Source organism: Enoplosus armatus, chromosome 19, assembly GCF_043641665.1.
Source record: "Enoplosus armatus isolate fEnoArm2 chromosome 19, fEnoArm2.hap1, whole genome shotgun sequence".
NCBI lineage: Eukaryota > Metazoa > Chordata > Actinopteri > Centrarchiformes > Enoplosidae > Enoplosus > Enoplosus armatus.
The window spans coordinates 14,866,965-14,888,218 of record NC_092198.1 but is presented as its reverse complement, the minus strand read 5'-3'; the positions used below and the strand labels follow the sequence as shown (position 1 = coordinate 14,888,218).

The 21,254-nt window shown below is 41.7% G+C and overlaps 2 protein-coding genes across 2 annotated transcripts in view; one reads left to right on the top strand and one right to left on the bottom strand.

Annotated features, from left to right (window-relative positions):
• The window catches only part of otofa (otoferlin a), a 67,542-nt gene extending 57,758 nt beyond the window's left edge, over window positions 1–9,784 (bottom strand). Inside the window, exons 1-2 of the mRNA XM_070925686.1 lie at window positions 9,706–9,784; window positions 3,285–3,343 (exon numbers count right to left, since the gene is read on the bottom strand). Coding sequence (XP_070781787.1) covers window positions 3,285–3,343; window positions 9,706–9,784 — 138 coding nt within the window. The remainder of the gene's footprint in view (window positions 1–3,284; window positions 3,344–9,705) is intronic.
• Window positions 9,785–13,946: 4,162 nt separating this feature from the next.
• fndc1 (fibronectin type III domain containing 1) overlaps window positions 13,947–21,254 on the top strand; it is a 33,357-nt gene continuing 26,049 nt past the window's right edge. The window contains exons 1-2 of the mRNA XM_070925934.1: window positions 13,947–14,019; window positions 20,258–20,452. Of these exons, the coding sequence (XP_070782035.1) occupies window positions 13,947–14,019; window positions 20,258–20,452 (268 nt within the window). The remainder of the gene's footprint in view (window positions 14,020–20,257; window positions 20,453–21,254) is intronic.

Genomic DNA, 21,254 nt, shown 5'->3' with positions numbered 1-21,254 from the left:
TTCAGCTTTCAGCTTCCCTCCAACTCGAAGTGGGCAAAGAAAATATTTTGCCCGGATCATCATTTATTCAGTAAACTGGGAAAGCACCTCCCTGGAGCAGCCCTGAGTCTTAAAAACCGGTGATGTTCATAAGCCATTTTTAGCACTGGCAATATTCCAGCTTATGTCTGGTCCAGAGGCAACCGCTACTCCTCTTCTCCTAACTGGTGGTCAAGTGGTCAGTAAAGCATCAGCTGAAATATGACCTCCAGAGGTGGATCACCCTAATGCATGAAGCTATGCTTTTAGAGTCTTTTATTCTCCGGTGGCTCACTGGATATGAATCCTGTACTACTGGGTGTGATGTATATTAGTTTAAAAACCTCACCCTGATAGTGATATGTTCTCACATAACAGATACGCCTTGCTCGAGCCCACTAACTTCCCAAACCTGATTACCCAGGGAAGTTTTGTGGAAGTGACCTCACTGTGGCGTCTTCCTACTCTCTTTGGTCAGCCGCAGCACGCCCTTGAGTTCAGAGTCCTGATCTGGCTGATGAGGCTGTCGGTGGTGAAGTACTGTAACAGCACGACTAAAACAGCAACCTGTCCCTTAGAAATTAAAACAGACGATATCACTGGTTCTGCTGCTTCGATTGTGATGCCTTTTTTTAAACTGTCGTTGTGAGTTTGACATTGTTATAGAAGTGTAATGCTAAATTGGTGCAGTACTCTTTTAACAATGTTTCCTCATCATGGTGATTAAAAACATTATGCAGGCAGCATTGATTTGCAAATTAGTATACAAATGTAATTTGTAGGAGGCAGGGTTAAAAACAGTAAAATTGCCTTGAAAAAGTAATGGGATTCAGAATACAGCGTTACGTTACATAATCTCAGGACTCTCATTAAAAAGTCAGACTGTGCACTTTTGGAGGGCTGTAGCAGCTGGAAGCTAGTGGGGAAGGAATATTCTTGCATTCATTGTGTTTGCATAAGAATTCCGCTTGCCTTGTCTGCATAGTTCAAATCTCTTGACATCTTGTTTGTAAACTAAACAAACACACATTCCTAATCAAACTCAAGCACAAGCCCTCTCTCTTGCACACACATTCATATGGACACATACTCATGTACACTAGCTATATCTACAGGCCCTTACTCAGTGAACCCTGTGGCCACATACAGTACTTGCAGGGCTTTCTGTTCTTTGCTCCAGTTATGTCTAACTAGTGAGGGGGAAGCCCTGGTGTGCTGCAGCTAAAAGCCAAATCCCACCATGGAATGAATAATGAATGCAGATTCCCCATCCAGTCTCTCCGCATTCTAGTTCAAAGGCGTCCTGCTAGTCCATGCATAAAGCAACAAGACACACAACTCTATGCTAATGGCCTGCAACTGCAGGGGCTGGACTGAGCTTACTGAGCCATGCAAATGTTCCAGTGCTGAGGATGAAGATGTCAGATGAGGAGGATGTGACGAGGAATTTCTCAAGTGTTTGTGTGGGGGGCAGGGGTGGGCGGCTAGGGAAACAGTGCATGTACACTTGGGCACCAGCAGCATGCAAACACACACACACACACACACACACACACACACACACACACACACACACACACACATCGACTCAGGAACTACTGGAAGCACAAGTCATCCCAAGGGACATTTTATTGATGCTGAGTGATGCTAACGACCTCCCCAGCATACAGGACCAAGACAAGAGCATCGGGTGAGGCTGTCACAAGAGATCACGTATCAGTGCCCGCCACTCAGTTCTACACCGGTTACTGCAGTCGGGCCTCAGGAATAATATAATGCACCATCATTAATACTTCTGACACATTTCTCCCTTTTATCTACTTTTCTTTCTTACATTTCACCCATGATGCTCCAAAAACAGCAGTCTTTCTGCAGGAGCTGTGAATATATGTGCGTGTAAGTGTGTGCGTACATGACTATGCAAGTGGCCAAATGTGTACAGTCATTTAGCTGTTTTCCTGATTAGTCGGAAAACAAAAGCCCTGGTTATCAGCAAAGGAAGCAGCACTCTGCTTCCGAGCCCATCAAAGGATTTTTTTTCTTCTGTAAAAGCAAGCAGCTGAGAGAGAAAAAGAACTGGAGTCAAACCTCCCCTGGGAAGATACTGTATGTGTTTGAGGCTCTCTTTCTTTAGTTTTTCCTGACTTTATCCCCTACCTCTGTTCTGTCTCTTTTGCTTCCACTCTGTGTGGATTTCTTGCAGCTCTTTTCTCTTGATCCCTCATCTCTTTCTTCTTCCACCCTTCTGCTCCCTTATATGACTCTCTGCATTTGAATCCATCATAACACTGGTTTCTCAGTGTGTCAGGAGCCTGCAGGAATCCTATTGGGAACATTTCCCAGAGTCCCACAGCAGCCATAGTGAAAAGAGACTGACCAACCAGCCCCAGAGGGGCTCCGGTGAAATCCTTAATGTTCTGAAGACTTACTCTGTGCTGTTGCTCAGAGTCGTGTAATTTGCTGGACTTAAAGTTAAACTTTCTTTTTCAAGTTAAAAGAACTTCTAGTTCTGGCAGAAGGCCTATTTGGGGGATCAGCTCTGCCTCTCTACAGAAGTGAAGTGTGCAGTTTCTAGTTTAATTACAACAGAGCAAGTGTTCAATGTCATGCATGGGTGGAGGCCACTACCTCTGCCCAGCCTCTTAGACCCTGATAGGACATCAGTGAACAGGAGAGGGCCATTAGGAGACACTTGGCAGGACATCGGGTATTTGCAAGCAAGGATCAGTAAGATTTTGGCTTAGGACATTAATTAGGTGATGAGACATGATCCGTGGCTGGCTCGGTGGTTAGCACAGTTTTTATACTCCTACCTTTCACATCTTGCTACTGGATAATATAATAGGAATTCAATGCATATCTAATTCATAAAAACCCCACGGCAAACTCATGAAAACTTGTTCTGTGCACAGAAAGTGAGGCATTTTACATTTATAATACTACTATCAAATCATATTCAATTACACTATGCCAGGTAAGGTAGCAGAGAGTCTAATCTAATACGCACAGTTGAGTTTGAGTTGTATTAATGTCATCACTTAAATCTAAGAACAGATATACATTAAAAGTAAAAAAACGACCCCATTACATACATAATGTCTTCTATTTATTGACTAACCGCCAGGTTTATTAACAAAACCTGCAGCCAGTGAAATCAGTGTATTGTTATCTGCAGTGGAGACTGGAAGGTAGTGGTTATGAGATAATTGCAGATCGGTCATTATCGCGGCAGGTTAGTGTATGACAGGGAAAATGAAGACACTGACCTCATTAAAGTGAGCCGCCTCCTCACAGTTCTCTGCCACACGGCTATAGAAGGACAGACCTGCCAGACGAGAAGGAATTCAGAGGTTAAAAACAGATAAATGGTTCAATAATGGCATTGCAGTTATTGTCATTTTGGTCTGATCAGGTGGACACGCAGCATGGACAATTTATACACAATTTTGACAAACGACCTTATAAAATACATTATATTGGCTTGTTTTTGGAGCGTGACCCCTTATAAAAAAGCAGAGTCTAGTGGGTCCCCTTATTCACATTTCAGATGTTAAAGAGACATTTCCCCCATGCTTCTCAGATGTTAATGTAATATATAATAAGTATATTTTGCAGTAGTAGGAATTCTAACTTTCTTTTTTCTGTTCTTTACTTGTCTTCTATGTCTTATTCACCTTCTGCATGGACAACTCTTTATGTTTCACACACTATGTTTTCTTGATAATCACGCATCTTCTCTGTTTAATGGGTCATATTTACAATACAAATAAAATGAGGATTGAAAATGCAGGACTATTACTTGTAACAGAGTATTTTTACATTGTAGTTTTGGTACTTTTACTTTCGGAAAGGATCTGAATACCTCTTCCAACACTGTCAGATACAGGACCTGAGTATAAATTCACATTTAGATCCATTTATCAACATTAAAATGCTCTCATTACTGTCCAATTACTGTTTACATTTGTCACATTAAAAGCCAGTGACAGGACAAATTAATGCCTTAAGTACCTGGAAAAACACACAAATGAGACAGGCTGCGTGGAGCCACAGGAGACGGAAAGGAAATGCAGGCAATGAAATGGCTACAACATGACTCACTATGCGACAGAATACAAAACAGAGATAAAGAAAAAGATTTCAGCAGAATCGAAACAACATGAAAGAAAACAGAAAGTACAGAATTTCCTTAAATGATCGTGAAAGCAGTCGTCTCTTGGTGCAGTGTGTATTCAAGGTTATACAAAGAGGCAGAGAGCCATTCACTGGACAGTAACCTGACTCACTCATGCCTGCTAGAGCCTGTGTTCACCTGGTTGCTTTGTGATGCTCATGAATGGTGCCGGACCGCTGTGTGCATCGTTGCGGCAGTTTGCTTTGTTCATGTGCGTGGGTGTTGATGTTTGTTTGGGTGCATGTGGACGGCTGATGTGTACTGACACACATTCATACATACATACGAACAGGGACCTACAAAGTTAATTACAGCCCCTGTCAGTTTGGCTGTAATAATTAGTTTGAATAGAAATAAATAGATTCTGCCTGGCTCCGATGTTTTATTATTATTTGTGATGACAGTATCTTTTCACACGTTCACAGAGCAAACAATCTCAGAGTTTAGAAAGCGAAAGACACAAATATACAAAAGCAAAACTAAAAATATTTTACACTTCATACAACCTCATCAGTATAATTTTACGATACAATTTTGTCTCTAGGTCATCTCTTTTACCATCACTCCCCACTCTTCAACCTTACAAAACCCACATCCTTTGAAATATTCTTTTAGAAAATAAACACCACTTTAATGTCAGAGAGGAAGAGAGACAATAATCCACCTACATTATTCAAAACAGAGGCCTCGCTGTCATACCAGTGTTTTCATCTAACTGAGACGTGGGTTTAGAAAAGTAGATCATGTGAAACTTACATAAGGTGCTCCACACCAAACTAAAACAACATTCTGCTAATCAGGTTGCCTCTTTGGCCTTGGGTGGAAACAGGGAGGAATAAAGCGATCAAGTGCAGAGCGTGAGGAGCGACATTGAAAGAATCGACCTTATTTTGAGCAGACAGACTGAGATGAAAAGAGTAAAAGGATGGAGAACACTGAAAGAAACTGAAGGGGGGCACAGAGGTGCTTCTGTAACTTTTCTCCAGTTTCACCTGGACCTAAAGAACAGAAATTTGAGTGTAGAATAGAATAGTGGAAAGCATTTTGTTCATCTTCCTTAATGTTCAGGGAATAATCAGAGTCTCCCTGTACGCCTCTGATCATCTAATCTTTGTTGCTCCATACTGTGATTTAACTGTGTCTTATTTCCTGACCAATTTACGAGCCAAAAAAGAGATGGTGTACATCCACAATTCATACTAAACACGCAGTAAATGCCTGCTTCAGCAGAGGACATAAAGAAAATAGTTTTAGTGTGCTGCAGGGAAGAAAAGGAATTTGAATGATCTGTGTAGGATACAGTCGATTGCACAAAGCTCATTTTCAGCTCAGAGAATATTGAAGAGTTAGAGTTAAAAAGATGACAAACTGTCCAAGCAGCAGCGTGCATGTCAAGTGTCTGCAAGTTAAACAGAGGTTTGATAAGTGGTAGATAACAGACAGAAGCAAGCTGTAGTGGAATATCTGACAAGCGGAAACTTCTAATTTAATTCTACAGTGTGCGTGTGATCCTGCAGGCTACTGTGCAGAGGCCCAGCCTATAAGCAACAAGAGCTGGAGTGTCGTTCTTTGATAAAGCCAAGAGCTACAGATAGCAGCAAGGACTCATCAAAGACTTGTCACGAAATCAATTAAGTTTTGATGCCTCGCCTTTGAAGAAGACTTTTTTTTTCAATTTCCAGGGCATCGAATAATAATGAACTAGTTTTAGCATTACTGGACAGGGAACGCTACAGTCTTCTTTATTACTTTTTTTTATTACACCTTGAATACAATCGATTCACTGATTTATAGCCTTTATTTTCTCATAAGGGCATCAATTTAAGATGTTCTAGATTATGTGTGTTGTTCGACACCTACATACACAACATCTGCCCACCGGCCTCTCTAGGGGTCATATATGGTTTGACATGCTCAGGGAGGGCTGGGGCTTCCTGGCAGACCCCTTCCTCTCCAGACAGGAAGCTGCTTGAGCTGAAAGCACTCAGGGAGCTCTACTGACAGTCTGTAGGGAAACGCATGACTCAAAAACCCACAGCAATAAAAGAGACTGGGGACGCAAGATTGACAATGAAGAAAAATTGCAACTTGTGTCTTTGAAATCAACTCAACATTGAAATCGGGGCAGTAATAGAAATACAGATTCCTGTGTCTTCAGTAAATGGCTGATATTAAATGCAATTGAGGGGAGAAGAGAAAGAGTGGAAGGATAGGATAAACAGTTTAAAACAGGACGTGAAGAGGGTAATATAAAATGGGTAAACTGATTTCACCATCTGTGGCAAAGTAATTGCTAATAAATGTAATTGAGGACATCAGCCCGCTTTAACCCTTTAACTGGAAAATAATATATTTTCCCAGTGTGTAGCATTGCAATTACTCAACCGAAAGCAGTATTTTTTCTAAATGAAACTAATCATATGGTGGGCGAGGTGGTGATTCAGTGTACAATGGGTTTGATCCCAGCACATATCTGTTGTTGCACTGCTCTCTCTCGCCCACCTTTCCTGTGATTCTCTGCTCTATGTTATCTAATGACCCATAAATATCTAAATGTGTAACACACACTTTACACCTGGCCACTCAGATGAAGACATTTCTTTCTTTCCTTTTTAATTAAAGCTCATGCCTTCTGCCACAGGGCTTTACTTACAAAATAAATAAACCAAAAAGCATTTTCATAATGCCTTCCATAAGTAACATAGATATCATGGTAAGAGAAAGGACAATGCCTGAAGATAACAAGAAAACAAAGCAAGTAAAGTGTAGTAAATGTAAATATGCATGTGTATGAGAATGGGACGAGTCTTATGTTTCATAGTCAAATAAAGTGATTTCATGTGAATGAGCAACAGTGACTTAAAAACTAAATGATGCTATTTAATAAAAATGCGACGCAGACGTGACGCAAAAAGCTCTAAAACCCACTGAACATTACGTGCTTAGCACTAGCCAAAGTTTATGTCTCTCACTTAATGGAATACAGTCGCAACTGCATCAGAGGGAACATTTGTTCATCCAACTTGTTGACTTTGGGGATTCTGAAAATACCGTCTGAACAGCGGTAAGTGTTTATAAACCACCTTCTGGCTTTTTCAATCATCGCCGGTTCATTATCTTTTAGAGAAACCGATAGTTAGCTAGCTAACTGTGTGAGTCGTATGTATGCAAGCTGTCAAAGCTACACGAGAGGCATAAACTTTTTTCCTACCTGCCTTGCTTCAAGTCCCGCCCCTACTCTGCCTCTGATTGGCTAACCATGATCTTAAAAAACGGAGGTAACGACTACTAGCCAATCAGAGTCAGAGTTTCCGGGACTTGGGGGTGGGGAAAAAATGCAGCTACTCAGCACCGAACGGCAGAGACAAAGTTAGCAAGTAAGCTAGCTGGTTAAGTGAAGCATTTAGCAGCTAGAGAGAGCCAGACATTTCTCTCAGTTGTTGATAGAGACCAAAGACAGAGCTAAAAGAGAGTGATGCGACTTACATTCACCAGGTGGCCAGAAACACGGCTACAAATGGATGATGCTGTTGGTCCATCACTGCTAGATGTGTAAATAAGTAGCTGGTTGCTAACAAGTCTGCAATGGCAACTTAAAAAGTGACGATATGTCAATGTTGTGTTCACAACTTGTTTCCGCTGCCCCCAAGTGGCCAAAATCATCACTTACACCGTATTCTGTGACCTTATTAGGGATGTCAGATATATTTGCCTCTGCTGCAACCATCTTATCATGTTTTATATCATAGGCTACATTAACTTTATAGTAACGTTCGTGCTATCTCAGCTATTACAATTTGTGACTCTCTCTTTAACTAATATCTAAATGTATAGGGGTCTGATTAAATGCTATCAAAATGTGTGATCCTGTCTAAATACTTTGGGGGCACCATTTTTGTCAGTACCTATTAAAATAAAGTATGGATAAAGAATGATGAAAACCTTTAATTCCTATTCAGGTCACAGAATATGGTGTAACACCGGTTTAACATTATATATTATATAGTGCATCTAATGAGTATTTACAAGCCTTTCATGATAACTACTGTTTACAAGTGTTGCAAATATTTTTCATTTTCTTTATTGCTGGCATGTGTCACCTGTCCTGAAATGATATGCATTGGATGTGCACTTATGCTTTAGATAAGAAAAGCCTCATATCGTATCATATACAGAATTTGACATAAGAGAAAACCAATGAAAGTCACTTGTGTCTTGAACCATGGGCAGGATTTGAAATAGCACTGACTGAATCAGATACTGTAGGAGAAACTGGGGTAAAAAAAAGGCACACACACACACACAGTCACACACAAACACTCACACAGTCACACATGGTTGCTTAGGCTATTTGAAATTACAAACAAATGAACTGCAGCTACTGTGCTGACAGTTGGACCATGGGGGGAAGAGTAGGCGATCTCATCCTTGACTTGGATGATACAGTTCATGTCATATTAAGACCTTGGTGTATTCACTGCGCCACAGAGTACAACACTGAAACCCATCCTTTATCCAGTGCACACACACTCACAGAGCAGTGGGGAGAGGAGAGAAGATGGGGTGGTGGGTCTTGTAACATCCTACAAAATGCTAATGCTGACAGCAATCTAATGATGGATCAGCTGGGATTGAACATCTGTCAGAGTGGACTGATCGCTGTCCAAGGTGCTGAAACACACACGCCTCTCTCTTCCTCGCTCTGTCTGTCTCACACACACACACACACACACATTCACACACAAAGAAACGTATGATGTACATGAATGAATCCACTGAACTCCCTCCAAATGTCCCTCCAACACTTGAGTGATTGCTGTTCCCCCTGAACGGCAGGAGAGACAGGGCAGATCAGGTGTTACAATAAGTACCCTGTAGGAGCTTTAAAACGCCAGAGAACTAAAGGATTGGCAATTACCCCGAAGGTATAGCTACAATAAAGGAGATCCCCCACCTCCAACACCCTCCTCAGTAATCAATGCCATTAGCTTAGTCAAATATTACCTACTGGCCTCTTGCTTTTTTGCTTCATGAGTAAAATGACCCATGGAAACATCAAGTGAAAACAGTAATGAGAAATCACTGTAGTGTCACCATATTGCAGGCTGAGTTACACTCTGCTTTTTCCCTTTGTGGCTATTATAAATAGTTAATATTCTAATATTCCACATTCAAGCTAAGAGAAGTCCATGTCCTGATAGCTGGAGAAGACTATATAATAGCTGTGATGTTACATTAAGATAAACATCCTGTTTCAAATACAGTTTTAGAGTATTTAGAGTATTAGTCCAGTTTCCTTCCTTGGATAAAAAGCGCATTGGAACATCAGAGCGCAGCGCGTCTGACCGCTGATCCAAGAGGGGTTTCCCCAACTTTTTTACGCAACCAGGACCGCTGATTATCTCCCATCACGTCATTAAACATAAATCAGATCCGGGCACACCACACAGGGCGAATCAATTCCCAAACATGCAGTCTATAACACAGAAACGTTGCAGTCAAAGGTGTCCTACCTCTGAATGTAACTTTGGCGATCCTGTCACCTTTCCCCCGAAGGTGAGCGACCGTCTTCAGGTGAACCATAAGAGCCATCATTAGTCCACGCTGGTCAGGGGAGTAATTTCACTCCACGCAGATGAAACTTGAAGCGGTTTGGTGCAATCTGTGTGTAGTGATCTTTAGGTGAGCCGCTCCTTATGTCTGGACACAGAAATCCTGTTCCATACGGGCAGCATGTAGAGTAGTAGATAACACGATCTAACAGACACAAAAATAGTGAATTGAATCAAAGTCTCCGGTTAACATTTCCTCCCGCTCCGTGCTCCGTGGCTGCTGGGTCTGTCGCGCATCTCCGGGCTGACACTTGGTTTTACTCTGCCCGTCGTGCAGGAAGGGCGGGGGGGGTGGGGGCTTCAGCTTCAGCGTGGGGGTGGTGGATGCTCTAATTGTAAAAGATCAGTCCAGTCCCGCGATTTGAGGGAAATTTGCCCCCTCTTTTATTTCAGTGAGTAAAAATCTTCTGCAGTCACGAGCCTCCTGTACAGATTTATATTCTTTATCTTCACCGCAGACTGCTAATATATTCAGCTGTTTTACAGTAGATCCATAAAGGATAGACTGTTTGTATTCAGGTAACTCAATACAGAGTTTAAAAAGTAATGACCTCTTAGTGCTTCTTATGCCCCATGGTACATTCTGCCTCCTGTGATATTGCTATAACAATGGCAACCCTAACCCTAACCCTGACTTATGGTGATCTAAAACTTACTGTATTGTAGGATTAAATCTTATTCTTTTATTCTTATTCTGCTGAGGAAAATACAGTTGCCAGGCATCTCCTTTCTCCCTTACTATGTGGTGTGGATAACTAAAGTCAGGGGTCAAATGAGCTTTGCCAGTTGGTACCTGGCAGGTCCTGGGGGGGGGGGGGGGGGGGGGGGGGGGGTTCTCCAGGAGGAAAATGAAGAATAATTCACTGGTTCACCAGATGTTGCTACAGTGACAAAAAGGTTAAAGACCAGCATGCGTTCATTTCTTGACATAAAATCACCTGGCCTAGCTTTTTTAAGGATTTGTAGTTCAAGAATAAATGCAAATCTGCATGTGACACCGAGCTTCACCTCATAGCATATAACAAGTAAAACAACTAAATAACTTTTTCCAGGAGTACCACAGTTGCTCTGCTGGCAGCAGGAACCCCCCTGACAGCACTGTGATGTTCCTGGTCCTCAACATCCCGGCAGGCACGGGGACACACTCAGGCTATCAGCACAGCTTATTGGTCCTGCCAAGACATGGAACTGACAGGACTCATCATTGACTTGTATATTCAGCAACTGTGTCACTGTACTTTAGCCTAAATAGGTTCGAATGAAAAGAAAAATCTACTTGAAAACCAGGTGTTTCTATAATTTTGCCCACTCTCATTGATATAAATGGGGTGGACAAAATAATAGAAACACCTGTCAGTATAACAGAATACAGTTCAACAGCACCAAAATGATTATACAGTTATGCTGTTGTATTAGACTGCATTTATTTTAGCTCAGTGTACCGAATAAACTGGCTGTAACACTGAGTATATTTAAAAAGTATAGAACCAGTTTTCCCTGGAAGATTGTTGTTCCTGTTTACTGAACCATCCTATTTTTAGTTGCCGTCTAGGACGGTTAATTAGATGTTTTTTCTTTCCCTCAACTCTTCCAGAAATTAGAGAACAAAGACGCTGGAGGAAGGAAAGCTGCTTCAGTAATTCATCATCTCTGTATATGAGATACCCCAAAGGAGTAGCACCAGCAGACTGCATGTATGTTGAAGAAGAAAGTATAACTCGTGTCTTAAACATGGTTAGATGTTGACCATCTCCTACAGCCTAATGTAACACCTTTGGTATACACAAATGACAAAAGAAATAAAGTAAAACAGCTGACAGAACTGGAACACGACACTCATATTGCTTTAACACTGTTCATGTAAACTCAGCTGGACATCCAGTCTAACTTGATACAGTATATCAGCAGAGACGGCCTACTTCATCACAAGCATCTTGTCGCCTCACTCGGGGGAATTATAGCAGGACTTGACATAAATAACCTCAGGCATGTGTATAAGAAGACAGTGCACCTTGTATCCTATATACTGATTGCATCCCCTCCCTCTGTGTGTGTGTGTGTGTGTGTGTGTGTGTGTGTGTGTGTGAATGAGTGACAGTGTCTATGCACATTTTGCGGGTTTGCAGGAGCAAGTGAAAGATGCAACTATCTGCTTCGATAAGATTTTTTAAATTGTATTACGTGCTGACTCATGCAGTATTGCAAGCTGCTGCAATAGCGTGTGTGTGTGTGTGTGTGTGTGAGAGAGAGAGAGAGAGAGAGAGAGAGAGAGAGAGAGAAGCTACTAAAAACTCAATCAGCACCAGCAATGAGTGTATGAAGTCAAGGTTTTAAAGGCTGAGACAAACTGTAATTACTTTATTGGCCCCTGGGGGCCATGATGATCACCACGGACACACGTATTGATATTTTGGTCCCGTTTTTTCAGCAACAAATATCGAGTTACTGAGTGGTGAAAACCTAGTTACTACATTGAAGCCCTAATTTCCCATCTGACCTCCTCAGACTCTGACTTTACAGTCATTTATGAATTCATTCATAAACAAGTGATCATTGAAATCTTTTTCCAGTGTAGGGAAAGGCCCCGGCCAACAGAGGGAGATGTCGGTCTGGAGTAAAACCACCTACAAGCAGTGAATGATTGCTTGATGAGCACATACATGCAGATAGATAGGTAGATCATTAATTATGAAAAGCCAATTGCTATAACATATTCACCTCATTCAGATCTGAATTAAAGTGCCAATTATGTCAGTCTGAATGAGAATGATACTGATAAATTAACCTCTGAGCTATGAAGACGCTGAATGGATTCAGTAATTGCCCATCTGTCAGATTGGCGCTGGTCTTGTGGGACGTTTGCTCTCTCATGTGCAAAAAGGGCCACAAAGGTGTCAAGTGAGGCTGAAAATGCTCCTCCTTCTCTGAGATAGTAACCATGGGAAAAGTAACTAGAATAAAGAGGAAACAAAAATGTTCTTAGATGTTTGATTTCAATTTCTACATGATTTAATTTTGAAACGTACACAGTATTATAAAGGCTATAAAACCCTCTGTATCACAAATGTGTATCATTAGCACAAGCAGAACCTCATATTCATTATCTACGCGATGTGTGCATTGTTCTTGTCCTAATTGAAGCACAAAATCATACAAACCAAACAAGTAATGGGCAAATATGACTATATTAGGTATGTACTATTACTCAGTCATCTTAACTACAACCTTTAATACAGAGAATTTGAGATGAAGTCTCAACACCTCTGCAGCTACTGGAAAACAACAAAACTTTCTTGCACACAGGTTTAACTATATTTAAAAACGTGGCTTGTTGCTCCATCTAGTGGTTCAATGACTTCTTTGCCCACCGCCCTGTTCGCTCACACCTGGTGAAGTGATGCAAGCAAGGATCAGGTCTGCAAGAATAAGACTGGAACTGAACTGCTTTCATCAAGGCTTTTAAGAGAAGCAACTTTACCTGCCGTAACAATAACATCCCTGAGGTTTTAAAAGCATACTCTCTGAAACAGTAAACACGAAATATAGCAGAGGTGAGGTTTTGAACATGGACAGCATGTTTAAAACCTCAGATGTGAATTATTCAGTCGCTTACACCCTGCAGTCGTTTCTCTCCCCCCCCCCCCCCCCCCCCCCACCTGCTACCAGCCCTGCAGTTTTGGATGAAATCAGTGCTTTTTCCTGAAGAGGGAGACATTTTGTCAATTTTATTTGATTATTTTCTCCAACAACACCCTGCAGCACCCTGTAGGTGCGTTTAAAGATCTGAGAAGCATTAAGTAGTCTATATTGTAAAGGAATGAAAAAAAACTGCATTTTCATCTCATAACCTAAAATGGTGAGAAGCTATAAGTCTTCATATATATCGACAGCACTGTTTCATTCGTTGAAATGCTTTTTTTAAGCCCACCTCACTGTGTGCAATCACTTCTTTCAAATCAGAATCGACCGGAGAGGTTTACGGATGTGATTTTATTTTTTTAGCTTTTGAACATAAAGAAAGAAGCCGCACAAAGTCCACGGTGAAAAGTCCCATCGGAAGAGGGGAGGGGAGGGCCGGCGCGTCCCAGCCCTCTGCATCCAGCTGGTGCGTCGCGCCGCAGCAGAAGCGCGCCACACTCACTATGGCATTAGCCGCAAGCAGGACGCTCTTGGCGCTATTCGTTACGTTTTGCGCACCAGGATGCGGGTGGACAGGTAAAAGATGTGTTTACTTTCTCCTGAGCAGGTGCACGGTTTGCACTAACGTGTTGTTCGGTTTGATCATTGCTGGGTCACTGTTGCTTTCTCCTCTTGAATTGTAATCGATCCAGTTTGATTGCTGAGACAGTTGTTGCAGCGCGTGTCTGCGCATCCACTCAGACATTAATACCGTGATATTCAAAGGAGAGACAGCGCTTAAATGTCTGTGTGCGCGCGTGCATATCCACGTCTGTGCGCACGAGCCTTAAACATTTCCAAACCCTCAGTTGCTGTAGATGTGACTGTTCATGAAAACAAAGTAGATGGCGTGTAGCTATTTAAAATATACATTAGAATATTTGATTCAGGGTGCATAGTCTGATGTCTCATTTGCAGCTGTGAAAGTGAGCAATTACAGAAAATACGGACTTTGACAGTATTGTTACTTTATGGGGGGAAAATATGATGCTGGCCCCTGAGCAGCGGTCATGGAACAAGTCCTTACCTCATTTCTGTGGGCACATCATGGAGGAGCTGTGATCAACAATTACAAGATGATGACAAATGTCAGGCTAGTGAGGGGCATCATGCCAAATCAGTGACTAATCTGGCTGATGGTGGAGATAAAAGACCTGTCGCTAAAATGTGAGCAAAGTGATGTATCAAATGGACATAGTCTTTTTTGACAGGCACAGAGACTGTGCAAACCACAGCACACATGTTTTTAAAGTTTCTTTTTAAAAGTACTGTTTGTAAAATCAACTTTCAGGCAAAAAAGCCCAAATCCTTCAGACAGTGAAAATATCCCAAATATCAAAAGTGCCTGAGGGCAGAAAGCTAACCCTTTTGGCTGAGCCTTTCTCTTTTCTCCCCATTTCTCCAACATACTCAGTCCACTTATATTGTAAGTCTCTATATGCCTTCTTCTCAACTGTAAGCACTTAGTGCATGAGGTCATAGCTGTCTCTGAATATAGGCAGCTGCTATTTGTTGTGGGCTTTTCCTCTGACTCGTTTTCTTTTCCGTCTTTTAGGAAGTATTTTCAGAGCAGTCGTGCGCTTTCTCTGCAACACCCTGCTTCACATTCATGTGCTTTTATACATTCACACCTGAGCTACTTAATGCAACCACAGTTCACTGCTGTGGGCCACTGAGCAGCTCCGCTGGAGCAGTTTGGAGTTGAATGCCTTCCTCTCGGGCATTTTGACAGCAGTTGTTAAGGGAGAGGAGAGTGTTACTCATTAACTCTCTCCACTCACATGTCATCAGCTTGTCAGTCTAAAATCCTTCACTACAGTGGATGAAATTGGGCTTGTGGGAATATGTGGACACCTAGGCGGGAGCAGTGCAAATAGAGAGAACAGAAACATAGTGTATTTGGATAATAAATAATGTCAACTTCTTCCATGCAGCCACAGTCCATCAACTCCTGGAAAGTGTAGAGTGTAGAGAGTAATTGGGACAGAGAGTGAGGGGAAAGAGGGAATCATGTCCTTGCAGGCCAGTGGAATTTAATTTCTTCTTCCACTTATCATGCTGGAATTCTGCAGGAGCAACCTATGACAGATCTCACAGAAAACTTTCAGAATCAGGAATTTGATAACTCGAAACTTTTTTTCTTTGGGAAAATATGACAGAGAGGCAGAGGCAGGATAGAGCTGATATTTCTAATATTTTCCACAGTACTAGGTATGTTTGATCACCCGACATAGCTTGACCCAGAACCCCCCAACCCACCTGCAACTTGGCCGTCTTGTCAAACATGCCAGCGATGGCATGTCTCGTGTCATGATGTCATCTCTAGACACTGTTCCAGTTGTTTAAACAAGTACCACCTGGGCCGTGAACACACCTGTCACAGCACAGTACATGTCGGCACACTAAGTGTGCTGCAGGAAGATATAGCATAAACTAACGTGTAAGATGTCAATCTTTATCAGTGAGGGGATATTTGAATCACTTGGAAGTCTGTTGGTTTGAGAAGTGAGCTTGTGACCAAGCTGAACACTGAAATACAAAATATGTTTTTTGGATCATAACAGCACTGGCCAGCTTCTGTTTGTCGTACATGTCATATATGTATGCATGTAACCCTCCCAAGCTCAACAATTGCTCACCCCTGGTTGTCACTTTAAATAAAATTAATGCTGGTCAAATGAGGCTTAACCTCCAGATTGATGTGCCGGTGTGAGGAGGCCGACAGCCATCTATGGCCATGGTCTCAGTCTGGTGTGGCGGCTTTATGACAAAGTTGATTACTGGAGAGAGTTTACTGAAGGCCAGAGGTGAGAGGAGCTAAAGACTGACAAGAGGTGCTACCAAGAATTTATTTTTTTGCCCCTGGCATGATTTGACAACACCCCCACCTATATCATAGAGGCAGCTCAAAGCTCAAATGATGAAGTCTGAACAGCAAAAAAGAAAAACAACTGATCTCTTAACAGAATTGTTATAGTTGTTCACTTTTTTGCTGATATCACTCGATACCACTGTCTGCACCACAAGTATGAAGCAACAGCCAGGGGATAGTTAGCTTAGCTTAGCATAAAAACTGGAAACAGCTAGCCTATTTTGTCTAAAGAAATCCTAAACAAAACAATACATAATGTGTTACTTACTGGGCCAGGCTGTTTCCCCGTTTTCCATTCTTCATGCTGAGTTAAGCTAACCAGCTGCTGGCTGTAGCTTCATATATACCATACTGGCATCAGAGTGGTCTTGATGTTAAAGTGAAGAAACATATTTTCCAAAATGTCAAACTATTCCTTGAAAGGATAGGTTAACCCAAATGGTAAAAATACTCACTCACCAGTAGAGGTATCTAGCCATGCAGATAGCTTTGGTTTTGTTGCTCAGGTTTTCACATATCCTGCATGAGATGTTTTGTGTGAGAATGGAATTTTGTTTGTTGGACTTAAAAGATAGAAAAAACATCTCTTTCCACAATCAATGTCCTGGTTACTCGTGATAATCCACAGAACATGCTGTCAACTGTTTTCATGGAACTGTTTCTTTGGCAGAAAGTATTTTCAATGTTGACAGTAGGGTCTGTGTTTTGTCCAGATTGATGCTGTTTTCTGAAAATATACTTTGCTGTTGAATGTTTTCAATGCTGTGAGCACCTCAAGTTAACTTGTATTCAATTAGATTTTATTCGAGTGGCATCAGAGATCTCAGAGACAGATATTTGGGCAAATGAAACCAAAACTATATCTGCATGACTGACTAGTGGGACATGATAATTATTTATTTATTCATTGGCTAATTTGGGTGAACCAGCCCTTTAAACCAATTTCATGGGTGGTTGAAATGTGATTCAAATCCCAAATCTGAAAATACAGCTCAATGTGACCAATCAGGCTGAAGTTTAAGTTTGTTTGTTTTTTTCTCCATCTAACAGCCACTTACACTACAATGTAAGACAGATAAGATATATATATATATATATATATATATATATATATATATATATATATATATATATATACAGTATACAGTATAAGTTAATAAAAGACTTAATTTGATCCCTTGGGGGAATTTTATATGTTATCCCCACATATCCCTAATACTAACAACAAAACATTAAGATCTTTGAGGTTTCATTCATGTCTGTTGAATGCTTGTTGTGCTGCAATGATTAAAAAAATATCTCAAAAATAGTGGAAAATTCTACATCACTTGCCTCTAGCACCTACAGTCATTGGAGAGAAAATACACCTCAGTCAGTGTGTGCGTGCCTTTGTCGTTGCCATGACGGCAAATTACTTATTATTATCTAAACACCTACAGATGTAAATTATTTCAATCTTGTTTCTAATAACTTACAGAATGGACAGTCTTAGCATCACCTCACCTCTGATGAGCCTCATCTACCCTGTTAACCCCTCCACACATACCTCCTTCCACACACACACACACACACACACACACACACCTTCACTGGTGATCCTGGTTATTGATGGCAGTTTGTGGAAGAGGACAGTTATTAGGGGTTAATGGCAAACTCATTAGGGGTGAGCGGGAGGTCAGCGTCTGTGAGGTGAGAAGGTGCTCTTGTAAAAGTGGAGCACATTGCAGGTGCATGAGTGCAGGTATTTTCTAGAACAGTTTTACAGGAGTCCTTTGACCTCAGGGCTTACTTGCATATGCTTCTTGTACCAAACTACACATGCACATACACGTGTGTCTGTGAATCTGTATCCATCTAACACACACACTCTCTCTCTTTCTCACACACACACACACAAAACTTTTTTTTTTTTTTTTATCAGAAAAAGACATTGACATAATGACCCTCAGGCCCTGCCCTCATTCTTCTCATACTTAATACTTTCCAGTGTCTAACTCAATCACACTCTAACTGTCTGCCTGTCTTTCCATTTCACATTCACAAACACAGCATAGAAAATGTTATATTATTGCTCTGGTCTCCCATGGCAACGCCCCGAAACCAAGCCTCCCTCCGTAGGATTATGATGTTACAAGCACTCAGTTGCTTAACTGCTTCCCAAACTGTTTATTCTTGGATGGCAATCATGCATCTGCTGTGCTCGAAGGAGTCTTGATTTAATCAGAAATATCTGGTTTGCCCTTGGATCATAAATTTCCAAGGAGGCCAAATCACAGGATGATGTCTGGACGGAGAAGCAGATCTCCTTCCTACGTAATACATGTCCTTATTGGGAACAGGGTGGAAGTGATTGAAGTGTGTCCAGGCTTGTGTCCGTGGAGTCTGCCACGAGCAGCTGATAAAAAAAGCTGACTCCACTCTATAACCCTGCATTAATGAGGAAATAATGAGGACTCAACACTCTCACACTCCTTCATGCACCCAGACACGATGTGAAGCGAGTCTGTATCGGAGGGCTTGCGACCAGAGTGGTGCAATCTAAGGGTGAAACAGCAATGGGACGATCTTTCAGCACATACCAAAACTAAGCAGAGACAACATATCTAAGCGTCCGAAGAGCTGTGACCATCTGTAAACTGCAGCACACAAGGCCCGAGTGTCAGTTATTTCTGAAAGTGAAAAGTGAAAGTGCAGATCCAGCTGGGCGCACACCTGCAGACAACAAAAAGCATTCAAAGTGATGAAGTGATTTTGTGACGATGCTAAACTGAAATTGCTGCTGTAAACGGTCGGGGAGCACAGACAGTCATGAGGACCAGCTGTTTATGAGATGGACAGACAGTACTGACAATTATATGTGACAGCGATGAATGGCCAGCATGCTAATAAACCTTGCACTTCTTTTGCTCTGCGTATCCTCTCCATTTAGCCATTGCTTGAATACTTACTATTTGGATCTTGAGATTTAAAGCTGCGATAATCAATATTAATGAAATGCCAGAGAATTACCACCAGACCCTGCAGTTCCTCGCAGCTCTTTGGAACGTTTTAGCATCTTTCAGTTTATTGTTTTGGTTTTACAGTCCACAACTTTACTGTTTTGGTTCGCTCTCGTCAGCATTTCTTCCAGCCACAGCTGGCAGCTGTTCAACAAAAAGAGCTCTGATAAACCCATTGTACGCTACCTGTCCAGCACAAAAACACAAGTATTAAGCGCATTTCTTTCCATGTGTTTTTTTTTGTTAATGGCATGAGGCCATTATTTTGCACATGACGAATCAAGTCAGCTATTCTGAATATCTCAAGTGGTTGTTTATTATTTCCCATGTATGCAGGCCTTTAAGCAGCTTTTTTTCTTTCATACAAGCTGAATTCACAATTTTATATTGTGTCACGCTCAACGCGTTACTTATTATTGTATTACTATATGGGTGTAATGTTGGCGGGTTGGATAATTGTGCTGTCACACCTACATTGCATTAATGTAGCATGCAAACCAAAAGAAGAGCAAAGAGGCAGTTGCTATCCAAAACAGAGTTGTGGTTACTCTTTGTTTTGTTTTGAGTAAACCTAGCCAAGAGGGAGACTGCAGATTGCTTATTGTCCTGGGCCTTTAGCATCCAAGCAAATCCTCATTTATTTATTTAACCATCAAACTAGTTTGTGTTTTTCAGGGCTGCCTTACACGTAAGTTTATGCTTCATCAGAATCAGAGTTACTTTAAATGCCAAGTATAATAAATACACAGGAAATTGTACTGGTGGCACTGAAAAAGAGGTGTATTAATAGCTTGCAGAGCTTGAACAGTAGGCCAACTGCCTCAATGTGTAGCGGCAACAGGCCTTTACAATAAGGAATAAATACGACTGTTAGAATAAACTTTATACATCATTTGTTTTGCAGCAGAGAAGCCCCTGCGCTCACAGAATGGGAAGCAGACAACTGTGGACAAGGGCCTGAGGGAGAGCTGGGAGCCTTCTATCCATCTGGACGGAAGACCTGTGGACCGCTTTGTTGTCAGCTCCAACAAACCCACAAGGTCTCACCGCTTCACTAAAGTGGGAAAGGACAGTCGCTCTCATCTACTGGAGGATGTAGGTAAGGCAGAAAAGAGAGGTGATCGTACCTTATATGATTATATGAGACAAATAAACTTGATTGATTCATTGACCGGATGTGAGATGTTAAGATCAGGAGGTTGCGAGTCTCTGGCGATGTTTGAGATTGAGTGACGTGAAAAAATCAAGTGGGAGCTAATGAGTGTGTTTCTGAGGGGCGTGAGGAGTGCTGGTAACTCTGCTTGGCAAAAAAGTAATTCAGAGGAAAATAAATAGATGGAGATGGTGAGGGTGAGGGTTAGAAAGAGCAAAAAGTTTGGCTTAAACTATGGAGTGAGCTTTCAGATCCGGAGTTCTGCACTTTCTCAAGGCAAGTGCCAAGAACGAGGAGGGGATGAGCAAAGCTATGTGCAAAGTAGACGCCAGGAGGTGGGGTGTCCACACACAAGTGCGAGTGCGTGAATGATTAATTTTTATCAGTGGATTAGTTCATCATTGGATGCGCTGTCATCCAAGTTTGCCAGAAGGAAAGAAAGAGCACTGGGGGTGGTGACCGGCAATCATCGTCCCAGCTCAGCAGACAGGGGTTATTTTAGGCTTTAGAAGGGGACATTATTTTTAGGTCTTAACAGCTTCTCTGGTAATCCCTAATCCCGCTTTGTAAAACACAAGACAGGTCTTTATGTTTCAATACACATGCAGTTAGCTGTGTTGACACAGTCTAGCCTGCTTTTGTCATTATTCCATTTTCTTCTGTCCTTGGCTTCTTAGAGCCATACTTCATCAGCGGCTCAAAGTCTGCAGCCAACCCTTCTTTTCCACATCCAAACCCAGCCCAGCTC